Source organism: Nuphar pumila, chromosome 14 (assembly GCF_984573655.1).
Source record: "Nuphar pumila chromosome 14, dmNupPumi1.hap1.1, whole genome shotgun sequence".
Taxonomy (NCBI): domain Eukaryota; kingdom Viridiplantae; phylum Streptophyta; class Magnoliopsida; order Nymphaeales; family Nymphaeaceae; genus Nuphar; species Nuphar pumila.
Genome location: NC_143262.1, coordinates 52,930,097 through 52,949,787, shown reverse-complemented (window position 1 = coordinate 52,949,787; position 19,691 = coordinate 52,930,097). Strand labels below are relative to the sequence as shown.

Here is a 19,691-nt window from a genome sequence, read left to right as displayed (position 1 = left end):
TAAATGACTGGAAAGGATTCAGTGATGATGGTTGCCTCCAACCACAGAAAATGTACCACATCGAGGTGTTCTCAATAGAAAGAAAAATCGTCTTAATTGGCAAGTTTAAACTGTACCTTACCGCATCAAAATTCTTGGGCTATTGATAAAATGCTCGATCAAATTATTCTTTAATTTTGGTTAATTAGGACACTCTTATTCAGCTGGTTTCAGTTTTAACTGCTTCAAGGAGCCTTCCAGTCGTTATGGTCCGACGAAAAGAAGCAATTTCTTATAGTCTACTCTGTTCCATAGTTCATGTTTATCATTCATATTTCTGCCCTATTGGTTCAACAAAACAGGTGAGACATCTCTTTCCTTTTTCCAATAATCAATGAAAAGTTGATGCAAACGTTGTGGATAAAGGATTCAAAAGACAGATTAAACTTAGTTTTGTGGTTCGGTATTGGGCACTGTTGTTCAAGAACAGGGAAGACTTTGATTCATTAGACAAAACCAGGAATGAAGATTTAGATAGGCATCCACTGATGTTTTGTTCATAGAATAGGCCCTGTTCCAACTTTCAAATTCCCAGCCTGATTAGATTCTTAAGAAAACTTTCCTCAAAATACTGCATAATCCTAGGCACCAGAACAAATCACTGGAGTTCTTTGTACTCCTACAGCAGATGTCTTTTATCTGCCTGCCTGTCGGCACACTCTGATGGGAGTGATTCCATTGCAAGAGTCAGAAATTTCCTGTTGCATGAGATCACGTAGATTGAAATTGGTGATTGGGCACTATTTTACAACTATTGTAACAATGATGGCAAAAAAGAGTTTCATCATCTAAGAGTTCTTGAAGCACAAGTGTTGAAGATCAGTGGTCTATGAATTTCCCAATGTGTATTATTCAGACTAAATCACCAAGGAATAGTACATATTGCATTAGTCTGATCAAAAGAACTATAATCTCACGCCCTTATAATCGATGAAAAAGAAAAAATCAATGTATAAGCTCCAAAATCTTAAGGGGACAGCTGTCATCATTTTATTCCCTTTATTCATGATGCCTGTCAAATCTTTTACGCTTGTGATACTTCAATTGGACAGATGACATTTTCCGACCAACAGCACCCCATATCATTTGAACTGCATCTCCAGGTTGTGACGGGAACTGATACTTAAAGTGGTGTGATACTTCCTTTACCCTTTTCCACATCTTGGTCCATTCTTCTGGCCCAATTCCCCTGAGTAGATTCAGTATAAACCCAGGCTTGACAGCATCAGATGCACGTATAAAAATACAGAATTCAGAGTAATCAAGGATGTCCTCAAATGGGAGTTCGATATCATCACTAATGATCACGGGGATACAGTGACTCACAATTGCATCGAAAAGGCGATTTGATGAAGGGGTATCACCTGCAGTATTCAAGCAAAATTTGGAGGAAACCATTCCCTGACCAGCTCTATTAATCCCATTTCCATGAGCAGTTCCAAAAGCAAAGTGGACATCTTTCTCGTTTTTGAGTAGATAATAAAGTACTTGACGGATAATTCCTCCCTGAAACAGAAACCTCACAGATAAGAGGGCTTGATATGGTCATGAAGTGAGAGCAATTTAATTGATAAAAGCAAAGAACACTAATTATTCTCAAAGTGATCAAGGGAACAGAAACCAGACAGATACTAGGGTTTAATATGACCATGGAGAAGGAGCAACTCAAGTGAACCAATCTCAAAGACCAAGGGGATTAGATCACAGGCACGAGAAAAACAAAAGAATCATGATGAGTTGCTATTTGATGCAATATCATTCTCACTATCGCAGAATAATGTTCACACAAAATTTTAGGTAAAACAACATATATTATAGTGTCATAAATGTGGGAAAGTTTGTTTTCATCGTATTTTTGCCAAGATGTCCATTCTAAACGGACCTAGCAACAAACAATAAACTCTAAGAGAATCAGACAGCCATTTACAATGGTAGCAAACTGAAGCTTGTAATATTGATTGACCTTTGTTATCTTTATCTGTTTATCGGAACATCACACTGAAAAAGTTATCATGTGCTAATTTCTTCTCAACCTAGTGCTAGCATCAACAGCTGAAAAAAAGTTCAAAGATTCTGCTAGATACGGCCTCGGCCAGTCAAGTCCATCAAAGCCTCTTAGGAGCTGTCTTTCACTTCTTCCAGCCCATACCTGTGCTTGAAAGTGATCTGGAACAGGTCTAGTCACCCAATTATCGGTGTGCCACTAACGGATTTGAGACCAGCCTCCAGGTTTCATCACTTAATGGCATCTGAGGCATTGGGCCCAGTTGGTTTCAGAGATTTAAAAATTTCATTCTAATAGGCAATGACAAGGATTATCTGAAATCCAATTTTCCAGCATACACTTTCAGGAAACAAACTTCTCACGGTGACACGGAAAAGATGGACTAAATGACACTTTCTGCATGAGAATCATAGCAAGAATAGCATGGTTACTCCAAAGAAATCTATTTCCATTTTAAAATCAAAGATTATTGTTGCATGTATATTTCTCATGTACATGAATGCGAATCTGCATTAGTTTAGTTTCAGTTCATAAACAATCCTCTCATTTATTGTCAATGTCTTCTTTCTAGCCGTTCTTGAGAGCATGTTTTTGTGGGAAAATTAAAACAGGAAATGGACAAGCAAAAGCAAGAAGAGAAAACCGACTCACATCTTTCCTGTAAATTGCACCCTGAAAATACAGTAGCATGTTTCGCTTCTCGAACGGGAGGGAATCATCAGGAGAAATGGTTCTCACGAGATGACTGTAAGGTGCCACAATGTCCTTGTCAAGGTTTGCTATATGAACAGAGAACCTCCCAAAATCAGCAACAACAAACATAGCCGCTCGAAGCTTTTTCCTGGCCTTCAACATGCTATTCGGATGGTGTGCAATGATCAAATGATCCCTCCCACCCTGCCTCTTCCACTCTTGCCTACCCATCAAAAACTCCACCAATTTGTCTTGTAACATCCTGTTCTCACTATGCCTTTCCTTCTTCCTATTCAACTTTGAATCCCGATTGTAACTAATAGATGAGAAGAATGGCACAAAAATCACATCTGCATTGCTTGAATTATCTACTCTAACTGCAGTACAAGGACCGACTGCACTGCTTCGACTACTCGAAGACCACAGATCCAGTGTAAGCCAATATTCCACACTGTGCTGAAGATTCAGGCCGGAGGGGTATGCCGGAACTTCACTGCCGACATCCGGCCACAGTTTCCCATATCTTGGTTTCCAACCGAGCAAACCAAAATGAAATTCAGGTGGCAAATCATACATAAAGACCTTTATCAATCCCTGATTAGGCCCACATGTATTAGGTCCAGAAGCTGTAGCGATTGTTTTGGAGGACCGTTTCTCATCACTGCTGTTAACATATGGTCTAATCAAAAGCTTTGGAGGAAGCAGGGGTTGAGATGCAAGGACTGGTTTTCTGTTGACTAGCATTAACATCAGAACTGATTCAGGCAGAAAAGCATTACTAGACTTCAGAAGAAACAGACAGGAGAAGAACACGAACACAGAAACAGTGAAGATGCAGAACATTAACCTTCTTGTTACTTCGCTTGATCCCATAATTCTCAGTCGTGTTCAGGGATGGAAACCAAACTCCCTATGACTAAATGAAACGAAAAGGCAACAACAGAAAAGGGAGCTTTACTTCTTGAACCATGGCTCAAATTCTTTCATGCAGAATCATTATGGGAAAAACCATTCAATAAAAGGCCATGATTTCTCTTTCTTTATGAATTTTCACAGGCGACTTCCCACAAACAACAACTTTGATGACCACCCGCCACAGAAAAATGTTTAGATATTCATCATTCTCATCACCAACAGCAACAACTCGTCCTTTTTTCACCCTTAAAAAAAAGATGTGGGACTAATCTTGCTAGGTTGACCTCTTAAGAATGATGGTGAACATGGAACCAAGATTAAATCCATCAAAGTAAGAAAGAAGATAAAGAAAAAACCAACAAGAAACAAAACGGTATTTTGCCTTGTGGCATTATAAAAAAAAACGTGATTTATGCGTCTAAATCCTCCATATTAATTTCATCCGAAATATTCATTGATTACAGGCCTATGCAACTAGTACCATGTATTTTTTTGAGAGAAAGACTAAAATTTTATTGTAAAATAGTAGAGAGTTATCAGGATGAAGGTGTTTCGGCCTGACAACAGCAGAGCATACATAAAATCAGAAAAACATCAAATGGAGGACTTGGAACAGTAAGAGCCCAGCTTACATGACCCAAAAGAAAATTATAAAGAATTCCAAAAAAGAAATTTCACAGAGAGATGTTCCAAGACAAAGTAGGAAGAAAAGATTACCTTACAAAGGTTGATATTTGATATTTCTGTTTATAATTGAATACAAAATTGTTAACTAAATTCCTGCTAATTTCGCTTTGATTTTCTGGAAGATGTGTACTCATTGAAATAATATTTTATTGAGATTTCTTTTTCTTGTTGAGTATCTGTTTTCGTTTTACCTTCTTTTTCTTTGTTTGACGAACTAAACAGGGATCCAAACGGGTCAGCGTTCCACCCGGATCCTACAGAAGATTGCCGGTTACAGATACTCTATATCCGAATCGAGATAGGTCCAGAAGAGACATGGTCGAATCAGATAATCAGATGCAGTCAGATCCAGGTCGCAGTAGGGCGTGACCCAACCCATTTTAGCCTTTCTACTTGAAAAGTCAGAGACTTATATTTGTTTCGGCAGACCCAGTACCATACAGACACATCCTGTCCTGATCATAAATTCCACAGTGAGATCAGGCCCAAATCCATATCTGATACAGATCCGCTACTCAAAGGCCAAGCGTAAGCGGGTCCCTATCCGACCTGCTTTAAACCTTAGAACTCACTATTTTCTTTGTTGATCTATATATGAAAAAAACAGTTAGTCACGATAAATATATTGGATGGTTGGGTTAGTTGGAGAAGGTTTATCTTCACTGCATTTTCCTTGCATGAACCAGGTTTGTCAATGGGTCGGATCCCTAACTAGTTCAGACCCAGAAAGGTTGGATGCGGATTCACCTGGTGGTTCTGGTTGGCTTATTGGGTTGGTTGAAAAGCCCACTCGGACCGCGGGCCAGTTTGGGACTTTCTTTCTTTTTCAGCCGGATCCAACTTTGGCACATAAGTGCAAGCTATTCCAAAAACAAGAAAAGAGTTACCTAGGAGTGCAAACGATTTGGATCTTGTTTAGTTCATGATAGACCTGATTCTGAATCCAAATTTTAAGCAACATCTCTGAATCCATATCCACATCCGTAACTAGGTCTGATGTAATAGAGTTGAATCCAGATTCAAATTTATATGGTGAATTTAGATCCGGTACGAACGAGAAAGATTCAAAACAAGCGTTTTACCCAATGCGTATCGGCGCCCATACATATCGTATCAGCAGAAAATAGATACGCCTCACCCCTGAATTGGCTATTTTTAATAAATATAGAAAATATTTAAAATTATTTTCAAATATTATTTTATTGGCTTTAACACTGATTGCCACATAATATTTTCTAATTACTTTTTGGCTGATTCAGAACGATTCACTCGGGTATCGGTATCAGCCGATTCACCTGAATCGTTGTTCAAACCATACAAGCCGATACCGATACCGATACTGACAACATTGGTTTTACGTGTAAAAACTAAAAAGGTACTTTTTTTTTTTTCGACAGAGAAAGCTAGGGTTAGGCAGACCCCTACCAGTTATACAACCATACCATTTGGGATTCGAACTTTCAACGTCCCAAGAAGGTGACGTGCACTAACTGCTCCTGCTAGACAAGTACATACCTAAACATAGACCCCGGACATAATAGGATCAGAGGTCCAACCAAATCCAATCCATTTTCACCCACAGATTTACAAGGTCATGCCATGTCGGACCTAATGCTGTGAAGCGATTGGACATCTGATCAATACATTCAATTATACGTACGGACCTAGATCCTTCCAACGAGACCTGACCTGGATCCTCATTCAACACAACCCCGCTGTGTCCAATACATTTTTCCCATTTAAGAAGCTTAAAATTGTACTTTTACTTTTTCCACTCATTTTGCTGAATCTTCTCCTACTCAGATGTACATAATGTTCCAGGTACGGGTCCATATAAATTGTTAGATAAGGACCATAACTGGGGTGAACTTGCCCAATCATTTTGGTTTGGCATGATGCATAAAAAAACATGGTCCAACCTTTGGTTCTGCACCCATTAAGATCTATGTAACAAATATTGGTGATATTAATATGATTTATTGTGATATTTTCAAAAGCAAATACATTATCAAAAAATTATGGTATCTACCAAATATCACTTATTTTTAATTATTGTTCTTCTAATGTGATATGAATGCTACAAATGCTTTTTATATATTTATATTACTATATTTTTCTTTACAATATTTTTGACAATAAAAGATATATGAGACAATAAAAGAAACCAATGTTGTAATTATTAGTGCACAATTTTAAACATTTTTTACGAGTTTGGGTGCAGATTAGTGCGCAAAGGAGAGGGCTTTTACGAATTTCTCACGTAAGAATGCATTTTCATCATTTTTTCACTCAAAAGAGTAGGGTCAACGGGTCAGGTTTGGTTGAGTTTCAGGTGAAACCAGACTTGGACCTGATCTAGCCCACTATAAGAGAAACCATACCTCGACTAGATAAGGACTACATGAACCTTACTCGTACCATATCAGATAAAATAATAATTTTTATCATTTTTACATTAAAAAATATGGGTCTTAATCGAAACTTGGGTCGAGCCTGGGTCTGGTATAAAATTTCACAAACTATACCGAGATCCATGTATTAATCAAACCTTCGGGTTCGAACTCAGGTCTTCTTATTTATCACTATACCCAAACCTTATAGGGTTTTGTCCAGGCAAATCCGACCCATTAACACCCCTACAAGGGAGAGGGCTAAGTCATACTTTTATATAACATAAAGGAAAACACAATAACGAAGTTTATGAATACTTAAGTATTAAATAACCAAGGTTTTTTAAAAGTATAGCATCAATCATCATCATCATCATTATCATCATTATCTTATGTTAAGGGTTGTAGGATTAGAAGTAGGGAGTACATCTTTGTCATATACATCTTTTGAAAGCTGCACATATTTCATTCCTGTCTAATGGTGTGAGTTTTATACAAATAATTTTTAAAAATAATATTTTTAATGAAAATCAAGTGAAAGCCAGACACCAAATAATAAAAACCGGCTCGCACGAGTGGTGGAGTCCGGGTCGAACTCAGGGAACGAAAAATACTTTGTATTCAACACACAATCTAACTACTCTTTATTGCCAAATATAAAAATTCAATTAATTGATTTAATAAGGGAGAGAGTGCAGCCCTCTGCAGAGGACTTTAAACGATAATTAATGGCCTTATTATAACTCAAATAATTGAATAAATAACAAAAATAAAATCCTAATCTAAAACTAAAAGAAAGGTCTTCTTTGCTTGAGTCTTTGTCCCTTTGTGTTCCCTTCTTCTGCTCTTCTTATTTGAATATCACTTTGTGGTTCATCTGAAGGCTCCCTGAGGTCACTTCTGAGGGCTTGAGGGGACCTCAGAGGGTACTTTGAGGACATGAAAAGAGCTTCACTGCACATCCAACACTTTCCTATAAAACACAAAAACAAGAAACAAAGCGGTACAAATAGAACTAAACAAGAATTGATTAACTAATGACTAAATTTTTTTAGCAAAAACAAGATTTAAATTAACTAAACTAAATGAAACATGGACTAAACTATGAACAAATTAATGTAACAACCTGAAACTAAATGACAAAATAGCAAAACTACATAACTAAAACTATTTCAAGAAAAACTAACTAATGATCTAATCAATTCAAGAAAGCAAGACTTCAAGAATCAAAAGAGAACTAAAGAAACCAAGAATATAATCAGCTGAACATAATTAACTAATTAATTAAACTAATATTAACAAAAGAAGAAAGCAACTAACAAGAAATAAAAAAATATCGGCTATATGCAACTACACTAATCGGCTAGCATAAACCAATTAAAACTAATGTTAACTATATGCAAGAGGAACAATAAAATAAACTAAGGCAATTTAACATGAATCATACAACTATGCTGGACCTAATACCCACTATGAGACATACTTATGTATTGATTTCAACTAACCTATGTATGCAAAATATCAAATATTCAAAATAAGAGGCACTCGGTTATTGATGTTTTAACGAATCTAGTTATGCGTGAAAGAAATAAAAATATGGACTACTATTAAATTTAACACTCAGCTGACATGTATTAACATGATTTGACTAACTAATGCAGTAAATTAATCTAAAAATAACCTACATCAACACGCAATCACACAGAAAATAAGCTATCAAAAACAAGAAGACGATAATTGATAATATAAGGAAATCAACAACTAACCATCACCAACTATTTTAATTGAATTCAATTAAACTAATCTAACTGATCCTAACTACAGAATTAACCCTACTCTAATTGCTGGAAAAACAACTTCTAATAAAACTCAAAACAGGAAAGATGCCCTATTAAGAATCGGCTACACTAATAAAAATGATAATCCATAAAAAAGAAACAAAACGATAATGATAAAAAATGACTATTTCTAATGTGATCTATGAAACTATTTTTTTTTTGGAAATAAACTAACATAAAACTAACTATTTATTGTCAAAAGAAAGTGCCTACTTTGATTTAGGCTATTCTACAAAAAACAATAATGCAATAAAAGAATATATATACCGGCTAATAAAAAAATGTTATTTATTTGATCTAAAGAATATCTGAATAAATAAAACATGAAACACATTATTCTAGGCTAGATCTAACCTAAACCTAATAAAAAACTAATCAAGAAACATAGCAATATATGAAACCCTATTCTAAATCTAACGATCTACCTATAAACCACGATTATTCAATGCTTAGATAAAAAATGGCTAAACTATCCAATCGACATATATATATATATTTTATTTTCAAATGCAAAACATAAAATAACTAGATGAAATATGCAAATGATGCTATGAATAACTAAACTATATGCTATGCAATGTGAAACCTAAATCTATGGTGAAAAAGAGAGTTAAAGAAATGACCTGTAACGGATCGCCTCCGATGGAAGGGTTGAGAAGAGAAGGTGGTTGATCCAGCTGCATCCACGAAGAGGAAGAGGTTGCCGATGACGAAAGGGTTCGAAGCTTGAAGAAAAAAAGGAAGAAAAAGAAGAAGAAGAAGAGGAGAGTAAGAGAGAAAGAAATCAGCAAAAGAGCGAGAGAGAGCAAGGGAAAGAAAGAAGAGAGTGGCAAGAGGGCGGAGGCGTGCTTTCCAATATGGAAAAATGTCCTCTCTTTCTTCAACACAACTATTTATAATAGTATAATTAGGTTAAACTCATTTTTTTTTCAAAACAAGTTCACAAATTTTTGATAATTTTTAAAAAGGCCTTGTTTTAGAAAAACGTGTTTCTCAAAATCCAGACTTCCTAAACTAATTAAAAGTAACTAATTAAAACCTAATCTAATTAAAATATAACTAAGAAAATTCCTAAACTAATAACAAACACTAAAAATGCAGGGAAAGCTTTGAAATATATGATTTTTTGATAAATTCAATTTCAATGCGGTTTTTCAAAACTAACGATAAAAATGGGTTTTAAAGCGATTTTAACTTGGATCATGCATAAAATAAGATGAATAATAATGCGAAATGTATGCATGATCAAATACCTCCATGCTTATCATTTGCTAGTCCTCGAGCAAACTAAAGCAAAAACAAAAATGCTAAACTAATAAAAAAAAAAACCTAACTCACTTTCGTAGGAATCACGGTTGCATTTAACATATGCAATACGCCCTTTCAACCCTTAGGTTGCCTCAGTGGACGAGTAAGGTCTCATAAGGGTTTGCAATGATGCTACCCACAATCATCTCTGTCATGTATGCATAAAATTTAACTTTAAAAATCATTAGGCAGTCAAGGAGTTTGTTTTCACAAATATTTCATGTCATTACATTATCAAAACATGATTAGAGTTTTTTACCTGCCACCACAGAATAAAATATTCTCTTTCACTTTTCTAAATATCATAATTATTTATGATTTATTCTTGGAAAGTCAAATAAACACATGTTATTATTTACTAATCCTCACTCCTATGTTTCCTGCACAAGTTTTTTAAATCTTGCTTCTAAGTAGTGAACTTTTTTTCTTTTGATGCTCTTTTCTTTTCTTTTTCTTGATTTTCACTTTTTCATATTTTTTTCTTCTTTCTTTTGTTGAACACTATATCAAATTTTTAGTCTTCGTGACTCGTGTAACGAGCTTTGGGTCAGTGACTCCCAGGCCAGACAACCTTAGGGCACCATATACAAAGTATCCCTAGGACTTAATTGCTTGAGTCACAAGACCTTCAATTTTTATAGTTCACGTATAGTCTGCTTCTCTGTCATGTGCAATGTCAATATCTATTAGGCTCTATATAAAGTTCACGTAGCGGGGTTTCAGGCCGGTGGCTCCCGAGCCAGATGACTTTAGATCACCAGGTGTAAACACCCCTCAGGCTCTACTTACTCGAATCAAATAGGCCACAAATATCAACTAGACATAGAAGTAACTTCCTTCATTATCCTTTTCGATATGAAACACAAAAACTTCAACTTGTGTCTGAGCCTAGCTACTCAATAATACGAAGATACTAAACAACTAAACATATGCTCTTTTCACTTTTGAGCTCATAATTGCAGTGTTGTTCATTTGCTTAGTTTTCAAAAATAAAATTTGTGTGTATTCGTACTTATGATTCAAAATAAACTCTAACATGCATCTATAATCATTTATTTGAAATTTACATAAATAATCACAATTTTCTAGATCAGTGCCAGAAAAAAAATTGGGGTTTAAAAATTCTCTAAAAACATTAGAATATGTAAAACAGTCATATAAGTTCAAACTCATTCCTTAAAAGTCCAATTTTTATGAGTTGTCATCAAAAGTTCAAGTACAAAGACAAAAAAATTTGGGTGTGCAAACTACACCCTCTCCCATGCTTGAATGACATTGTCCTCAGTGGCACTCTCCCATGCTTGTATGAAACTAAGTGAATGCACATGAGAACAAAATAAATAGGAGAAAGAATAGAAGTCACCTAGAAGTCTTCTGATATGACATATGAATGGCTCTATAGTGGGTCCATCTGTCTAAAGTTTGTAACTCATAAAAAATATACACATATGTAATGCATACATGCTCTGACATCAAACTCATGAAACAAGAAAAATACATAAAACCAGAAAAACTACTAAGACTACTAATGGTACATCATACATATGGGTTGCCTCTCATAAAGCACTAAGTTTTATGTCCTCAGTCAGACGGATCTCTGGAAACCCTTCATCGTCCATAAGATCAATGGACGTGAAGTTGTACTCAATTAGAGGTTCTGAGGAAAAGAGTGTTATCTGCGACACTGCGCACTGTGTTTCCTCTAACTCTACCCCTATGCACCCTACGATGACCCTCTAGACAGAAAATGAGTTTAGTCTTCACATAAAAACTATTCTCAAATGATGAAGAGCAAATAATCGATCTACTATCAATATAGGCAACATCAAGCAAGAGAGGGTTGTTGTGAACCTGCTTTACTATGTCAGGAATTTCGTACATGTGTGCCCTTTGCTTGCTGAAGTCACTCAGTTTTTCTAAGGCTTGTGGAACATAAGCTTGAGGAATATACAAAGAAGGCACAGGTTGTGGGCCCTGCCCGTTATCCTTGGGCCTGGTGGAGGAGATCACCTGGTTAGTGGGTATGACAGTGAGCTCGTCAGTCGATTCCTGAGTAGGGTGGAATGCCTTCCCACTCAGAAGGGACATAACAGAGTTGACCTGCTCATGGTGGGACTCTGTGGGGCACAAACTGTGACACATGGGTTCCTTACCCTTTGAGTTGATGATAGACTGACTTAGGAGGCTTCCCTTGTTTCGCCTGCTCAAGGCCTCAATCAACTGTTCCATCAGCGTCCACTACAACAAAGCAGTAGATTAGCGATGACCACATTCCGTCGCTAATCCGTCGCTAACCATGTTAGCGACGGATTAGCGACAACGCGGCGACAGTATGCTTACATCGCGAATATTTCGACGCTAACTGGCGACGGAATAATTCCGTCGCCAAGTCCGTCGCTAATTGCGACGGAATAACGAGCGCTATATTCCGTCGCCAATCCGCCGGTACTAAACGGCGACCACGGCGTGGCGACGAATTTAATTCCGTCGCTAAGCCGTCGCTAGATTAATATGAATAGCGACGGAATCATCCGTCGCTAATCCGTCGCAAAAACGAAAAAAAATAAAAAAAAATTTATTTAAAAATTAATTACCGAGAACTGTACAATTTATATTTCCTGTACAATTTATATTTCCTGTAAATAAAAAACAAACCACACAAAAAAATTCATATAACAAGTATCTATAATAATTAATCGTTCCACCTTAAAACTAAGAAGTTTAATTATTTACAATTCAACAATTACAATTAGGAAAAATAAAAAAAATAGAACTTCTTCAACACAGTCCTCTAATCATCGCCAAGATTTTGTGCGTCTTCTTGTTCATTGTCTTTATCTGTCCCTTCAGCTCCACTACCCTGATTATCGCTAGCAGCCTACACAAGAAAAGAACAGTCAGTATTGATAAACAAAATATAATGAAATAAATTACACACTATATGTGATTCTATCATGTGCTCATGTGTGATCTAAGGCAATAAAAAAACTCTATATGTGATTCTATCATGCTCATATGTGTGCTAAGGCAGTCAAAAAATTGAATATGTGATTATAGCATGTTCATATGTGTTCTAAGGCATATAAAAAAACTCTATATGTGATTCTACCATGCTCAGATGTGCTTTAAGGCAGGCAAAAAACTATATATGTGATTCGATCATGCTCGTATGTGTGCTAAGGCAGTAAAAAAATTGAATATGTGAATATAGCATGCTCATATGTGCTCTAAGGCAGGCAAAGCAAAAAATTTTATATGTGATTCTATCATAAATGATATATAACATGTTCATATGTGTTCTAAGGCAGTTAAAAAACTCTATATGTTATTATAGCATGTTCATATGTGTGCTAAGGCAGTCAAAAAACAGAATATGTGATTATAATATGCTCATATGTGTTCTTAGGCAGTAAAAAAACTGAATATGTGATTATAGCATGCTTATGTGTTCTAATGCAATCAAAAAAACTTTATATGTGATTCTATCATGCTCATATGTGCTCTAAGACAGACAAAAAGTTAAATATATATATATATATATATATGTGATTCTATCATGCTCATATGTGTGCTAAGGCAGTAAAAAAATTGAATATGTGATTATAGCATGTTCATATGTGTTCTAAGGCATCTAGAAAAACTCTATATGTGATTCTACCATGCTCAGATGTGCTTTAAGACAGTCAAAAAAACTATATATGTGATTATACCTGAGAGGGACCTGGAATCGAAGATCCCCTATCCTGAACAACGGCCTTGATCTCATTTCGGAGAAAGGGGGCGACGGTGTATTGGAAGTAGTTATTCAGTGATTCATTAATGATCTCGCGTACATCATCACCGGAAAGAATAGTCGGCTGCTTGGAGCTTATGTTGGCGCAAGAAGTTGGTGAGCCGTAACTGGAAGAACCAATAACTGGTGAAGTGTTCATATTACTCCCAAACCCGAACACGCGACCTTTTTTGGGTTCACCTGCTGCAGTCACCCATGCTGTAGGATCAAATGATGGATGCTGAGTAGCGTCTTCGCCATATCGCTCTACCATTTGTTGCTCATATGCCTCCTACAAAATAATGTTTAAAGTATTCATTAATAATTAATGATAACATTATGATGACTTGCATATATATTGCAATGATTATTAATAGAATTAATACATACCGTTGTCGTTCTCGCCTTCTCTGATACGAAGACTCCCGTGGTCTTCCGTTTATGTGTTTCTACAAACACATCCTTATATGGTACACTGCCTCCTTTTTCTGCTTCCTGCGAAGTTAAATGACAAAAGATTTAGTACACAAATTTGCAACAATACTTATAAAATTAATATTATATATTGATGAGTTACCATTTTCTTTAGGTGGCTCCCAAATGTCTTAGATCCACCTATGTGTAGATGGGCTTCGGGCATCTTCGATCGATTTTGTGAAGCCTTCGCAGAGCGATTTTTAAATGCATCTCCCGCCCACATATCGCACATTTCATCCCAGTAATCTCTCCTGATAGTAATAGGACCATGGCCCTTCCACAGTAATGGATCATCTACTACGCCAGATGCTTTTTTTGCTGCAGTCTTCATAGTGTGCAGCATGTCTGCAAATTGATTGGCAGCCACCTTCTGCCACACCTTCCTTGCATCATTTTCTTCCACCGTAGTTGCAAAGCGATTCGAAGCCTACAAATATTTTCAGAAAGTTAGTAGACATTGCTTAAATAAATTAAATATGAAACACATTAACTATGAGGAAAAACTGTATACCATGAATGAGGACCACAATCTGTCTAACACCTCATTTGGGTACTCTTTCCATTAAGCAACTGGTCCTGGTAGATGTTGAAGAAGTGAATTCCTAATCTCCCGTACTACTTCTTGTGGCTCAAACCTCGTGCTGCACATGAATTGTTACACAGTAAATATCAATATAAAATATTTAAAAGATATGCAATAATTGAAAACAAAATACTTACGGTCGATTATCGATATACACTATTCGAATGAGTCTTCTTGTGCCAGCCTGAGAAGACCCTGTTTCCTGTGTTGGCTGTTGACATGTGCGATCAACTGGTGTAGGTGGGTTGTGTACAGGCGCAACATCATCTGTAAAAAAATACACACCAAGTTCTCAGAATGTGCATTTGAACTAATCAAGCATCTAATTAGTTATATGATATACCTATCACAGGAGCCCGTGAAGATGAAGGTTGAGCCTGGCTACTACTGGATGAGCGACCACTATAACCTCCACGAACCATATTCTAACAAATAACATATGTCATACAATACATTCAAATAATTCACATCAAGTATTACAATGCATTCAAGTCATTCACATCAAGCATTGCAATGCATTCAAATAATTCAAATCATTGACATCAAGTATTGCACTAATTCAAATCATTCGTTAATTGCATAAATTATAATACATTCAGATAATTGAAATCATTCACATCAAGTATTACAATGCATTCGAATCATTCGTATCAAGTATTACAATACATTGAAATAAAATTTTTAATCATTCACACCAAGTATTGCAATACAACTCACATCAAGTATTACAATGCATTTAAATAGAGGTTTGTAGTATAAGATTTTGCTCACTAGCTTGAGAATTCTTCCTCGTCACTAGTTTGACTTTCTTCTTCTTCTTCTTCTTCTTCTTCTTCTTCTTCTTCATTGTTTGCCCATCCACTTGGTACATCATTTGGATCACATTCCTCTATGAATGTTTCATCAGCCAATGAAGATATGACATGCATATCATGCGCAACATCGTGACCATAAGCGAAGTCATAGACATCATCTGATTGATAGTAATCACTGTCTTCAGCTAACTCATCTTCTTGTAACTGATCATACTCGGGGTATAGTTTGGATTTCACCTTGCAAACTGCCCACCATTCATTTCTATCTAACTTTTTTATACTCGGATATGAAGTATAATAAACTTGTTGAGCTTGCGAGGCTAATATGAATGGTTCATATGTTCCAAACCTGGATTTATGATTCACCTCCACAATGCCTGAAGCTTTGTCGAGTCTTGTTGCAGTTGGATCAAACCAATGACACTTGAATACCGTAACCCTGTTATTCATGCCTAAGTAAGTCAACTCCATTATTTCCTCTATAACACCGTAGTAATCATGTTCATTTTCACCGTAGCTGCTACCCTTGACACACACGCCACTATTTATCGTTGATTTGTTTATACCGTAGTCTTTTGTATGGAATCGATAACCATTTACGATATACCCGTTGTAGCATTGCACAACTTTGGTCGGACCATTTTCTAAATCACATATTCCTTGATCTTTAACATCACCATGGCGAACCTACGCACAGACATAAACAATTATTGTGATCACGATCAATTAAGTAACTTAGTGTTGTTTATAAGTACAAAATTTATGTTAGCTTCTTTACCAACTGTTTCAACCACTCCACAAACTTAGTTTCACGTTCTTTTTGTACTTTTGCATTAGTGAGATGTGAAACTTTGCTTTGCAACTCCAGATCAAATCGTCTGCAAACCACAAATACTTATATTACCGAGCCATGTATCCACATATAGAACATAAAAGGATTTATAATTGAGTTGCATATACATATACTTACTCGATGTATGGGTCGATCGCTGAACAATTAAAAAGAATATAGATGTGTACTGCATCTTGCTCTCGATTTGTCAATAGCCTTGATCGACAACTACCAAATGCATGCCCAAGTCGTTGAAATATCGACAGCTTGTCAGCTACAGTTACTTGTTCTCCATCATCGTTACGAGGCGGGCATGTGTAACGTGTTGAAATATGAGGTTCGAAGTACATAGATGAGAAATTTGAAATCTCTTCTAAAGTATACGCCTCACAAATAGAGCCTTCTACTCTTGCTTTATTACGAACCTTTTTTTTTAGGTCGAACATGCATCTGACAAGAATATACATTTCAAATTTTAAATATCTGTCATTAAAGAGACAAATATAAAAAAACATATACCCTTCAAATGGGTACATCCATCGATATTGCACAGGGCCACCAACCCTTAGTTCATATGGCAAATGTATGATCAAATGTTCCATAACATCGAAAAATGCTGGCGTAAATATCTTTTCTAACAGACAAACAGTGGTGATGACAGAGTCCTCGGGATTCTTTACATCTGATACAATGACCTCCGATGCGCACAATGTTCTGAAAAATTCGCTCAACTCAGACAATACCCCCCATATAGGTTTGTCTAACATATCATGGAATGCTAGGGGTATCAATCGTTGCATAAAGATATGACAATCATGGCTCTTCAACCCATATAACTGTCCATCGTCAATCTTCACAACCCGAGCAATGTTAGAGACATATCCATCTGGAAATCTCAGTTGTCTCAACCATTGACATACATGTTTTATTTGATCAGGTCCGAGCACGTACTTCGCATTTGGTTTCATTACTTTGCCATTATACTCTTTGAGTTCCAATTCTGGTCTTTTACATATTAATTTTAAATCCATACGGGCCTTCGGATTATCCTTCGTTTTTCCTTTAATATTCATTACTGTATTGAACACATTATCAAACACATTTTTCTCTACATGCATCACATCCAAATTATGTCGTATCAATAGGGTCGGCCAATACAGTAGTTCCCAAAAAATAGATTTTTTCGTCCAATTGTGTTCCTTCCCAAATCCACGGAAGGGTGTAGGACTGCGGGCATCTGTTAATACATCTGGAAAGTATCGCAATCTTCTTAAAATCTCTATGCCAGACAATCTTGAGGATGGACCTTCCATTTCAGTTGTGCCTGCTGTAAATGCATTCTTTTGACGTCAGAACGGATGATCGCTGGGTAGAAATCGACGATGGCAATCAAACCAGCAAGGCTTCCTTCCATGCCTCAATCTAAAAGCTTTGGAATCCTCCATGCAGTACGGACAAGCCAACCTCCCATGTGTGCTCCAACCAGATAACATACCATATGCAGGGAAGTCACTGATTGTCCATAGAACAGCGGCCTTCATGTTGAAATTTTGTTTTTTGTGGGCATCATACGTGGTAACACCGTCATCCCACAGTACTTTTAATTCATCAATCAATGGCCTTAGATATACATCAAGATTTTGGCCAGGTGAGGTCGGACCAGGGATCAACAGAGACAAGAAAAGATTTGGACGTTTCATACACAAGCTTGGTGGAAGGTTGTATGGAGTTACAAATACTGGCCAGCATGAGTATGGAGTTGATCTACCCCCAAATGGATTAAATCCATCTGTACATAGACCGAGTCTAACATTTCGCACTTCCATTGCGAAGTTCTGATGAGTACGATCAAAGTGCTTCCAAGCTTCAGCGTCAACAGGATGCGTGATCTTGTTTTCATCGTGTCGAACTTTATTTGCATGCCATCTCATGTGTTTAGCTGTCTTTGAAGACATATACAATCGCTGCAATCTAGGAGTGATAGGAAAGTAGCGGAGCGACTTGTATGAAACTTTCTTTGATCTCGTGCTACCATTGCCTCTTGTCTTTGGCTTGAACCGAGGATGCCCACATGACGGGCATGATATGTCATTTTCCTGCTCCTTGAAATACAACATGCAGTGATTTGGACAAGCATCAATCTTTTTATAACCCATACCTAGAGCGTTGACCATAACTTTCGCACGATAGAAATTTTGTGGCAATTTCTCATCTTTAGGCAACATACTCTTCACAATCATGCACAAACGGTCAAAACATGATTGACTCAAATTATACTCGGACTTCAAATTCATTAGTTGAAGAACTGCAGACAAGATAGTGTGACTCTCACAACCGTTCCAAAGTGGCTCATCAGCATCTTTAAGTAAATCATAAAATCTACTAGCTGCATCGTTTGGTGATTCTTCATCTACGACAGTTCTTACATCACTAGAACTCATAGCAGAACCCAGTTCTGTTCCTGCAGCATCAAATATCAAATTCGTATATGGATTATCGTGCACCACATTCACCCGTGCATCAAAATCGTTTCTAAATTCTTCTCCATGAAACGCCCAGTTCTGATAATCACTCACAAAACCCTTCCTGTATAGGTGATGTCTAACGCCATGAGGTTCTACAAATCGATTATTCTTACAAATCTTGCAGGGACACCTAATTCGACCTGTGGGATCTACCGTACTGACACTCGCCGTTGCAAATTCAATAAAACTATCGACACCATCCATATATTCATGCGATAACTCATTGTCCACTATCCTACGGTACATCCATTCACGGTTTGCAGTCATTCTGTCGTATGATGTTACGAATAGTATCCTAACGAATTAAGAAAAAAACAATCAGAATGCGACGATGAAGAAAATATCAAATTTATCATGCAATATACTATGTCAAACAATAACAAGAATTTTGATGCATGCATTGATAACTTAAAATTTTCATGTGCAAACTATTAATGACATGATACAATCATTTGAAGCATGCTTTTATTATAAAATTTCACATGGAAGTCAAAATCAAATTGAAAGTAACTACATGCAAGCATGGATACAATTACATCAAACATTGCAATACATCATAATCATTCATATCAAATAAATGGCAAACATGTACCTGCAGCAAACACACTTCAATATCTCACTAACTACTACCATGATTAGCATGGACTCCGTACTCCAAAAATAAGAACACTTCCATATTTCTACATTAAAATCATGCTCAGCATGATCTCCGAACTCCAACAAAGCAGTCCTAGATATCAACAACTAAGTGAGTGTGTGAACAATAAAGTGTTGCATTCAATAAATTAAATAACATGTGATACGTTTGCATC

General features: G+C 36.5%; 1 protein-coding gene across 1 annotated transcript; it reads right to left on the bottom strand.

Moving 5' to 3' along the window:
• Nucleotides 1-1,038: 1,038 nt before the first annotated feature.
• On the bottom strand, nucleotides 1,039-3,610 carry LOC149816824 (putative arabinosyltransferase ARAD1). Its single transcript, XM_089986972.1, has 2 exons — nucleotides 2,696-3,610; nucleotides 1,039-1,545 (listed from the first exon to the last, which is right to left on the bottom strand). Exons 1-2 carry the CDS (start codon nucleotides 3,608-3,610, stop codon nucleotides 1,039-1,041), a joined length of 1,422 nt encoding a protein of 473 aa, XP_089843098.1.
• Between the last annotated feature and the right edge of the window lie 16,081 nt (nucleotides 3,611-19,691).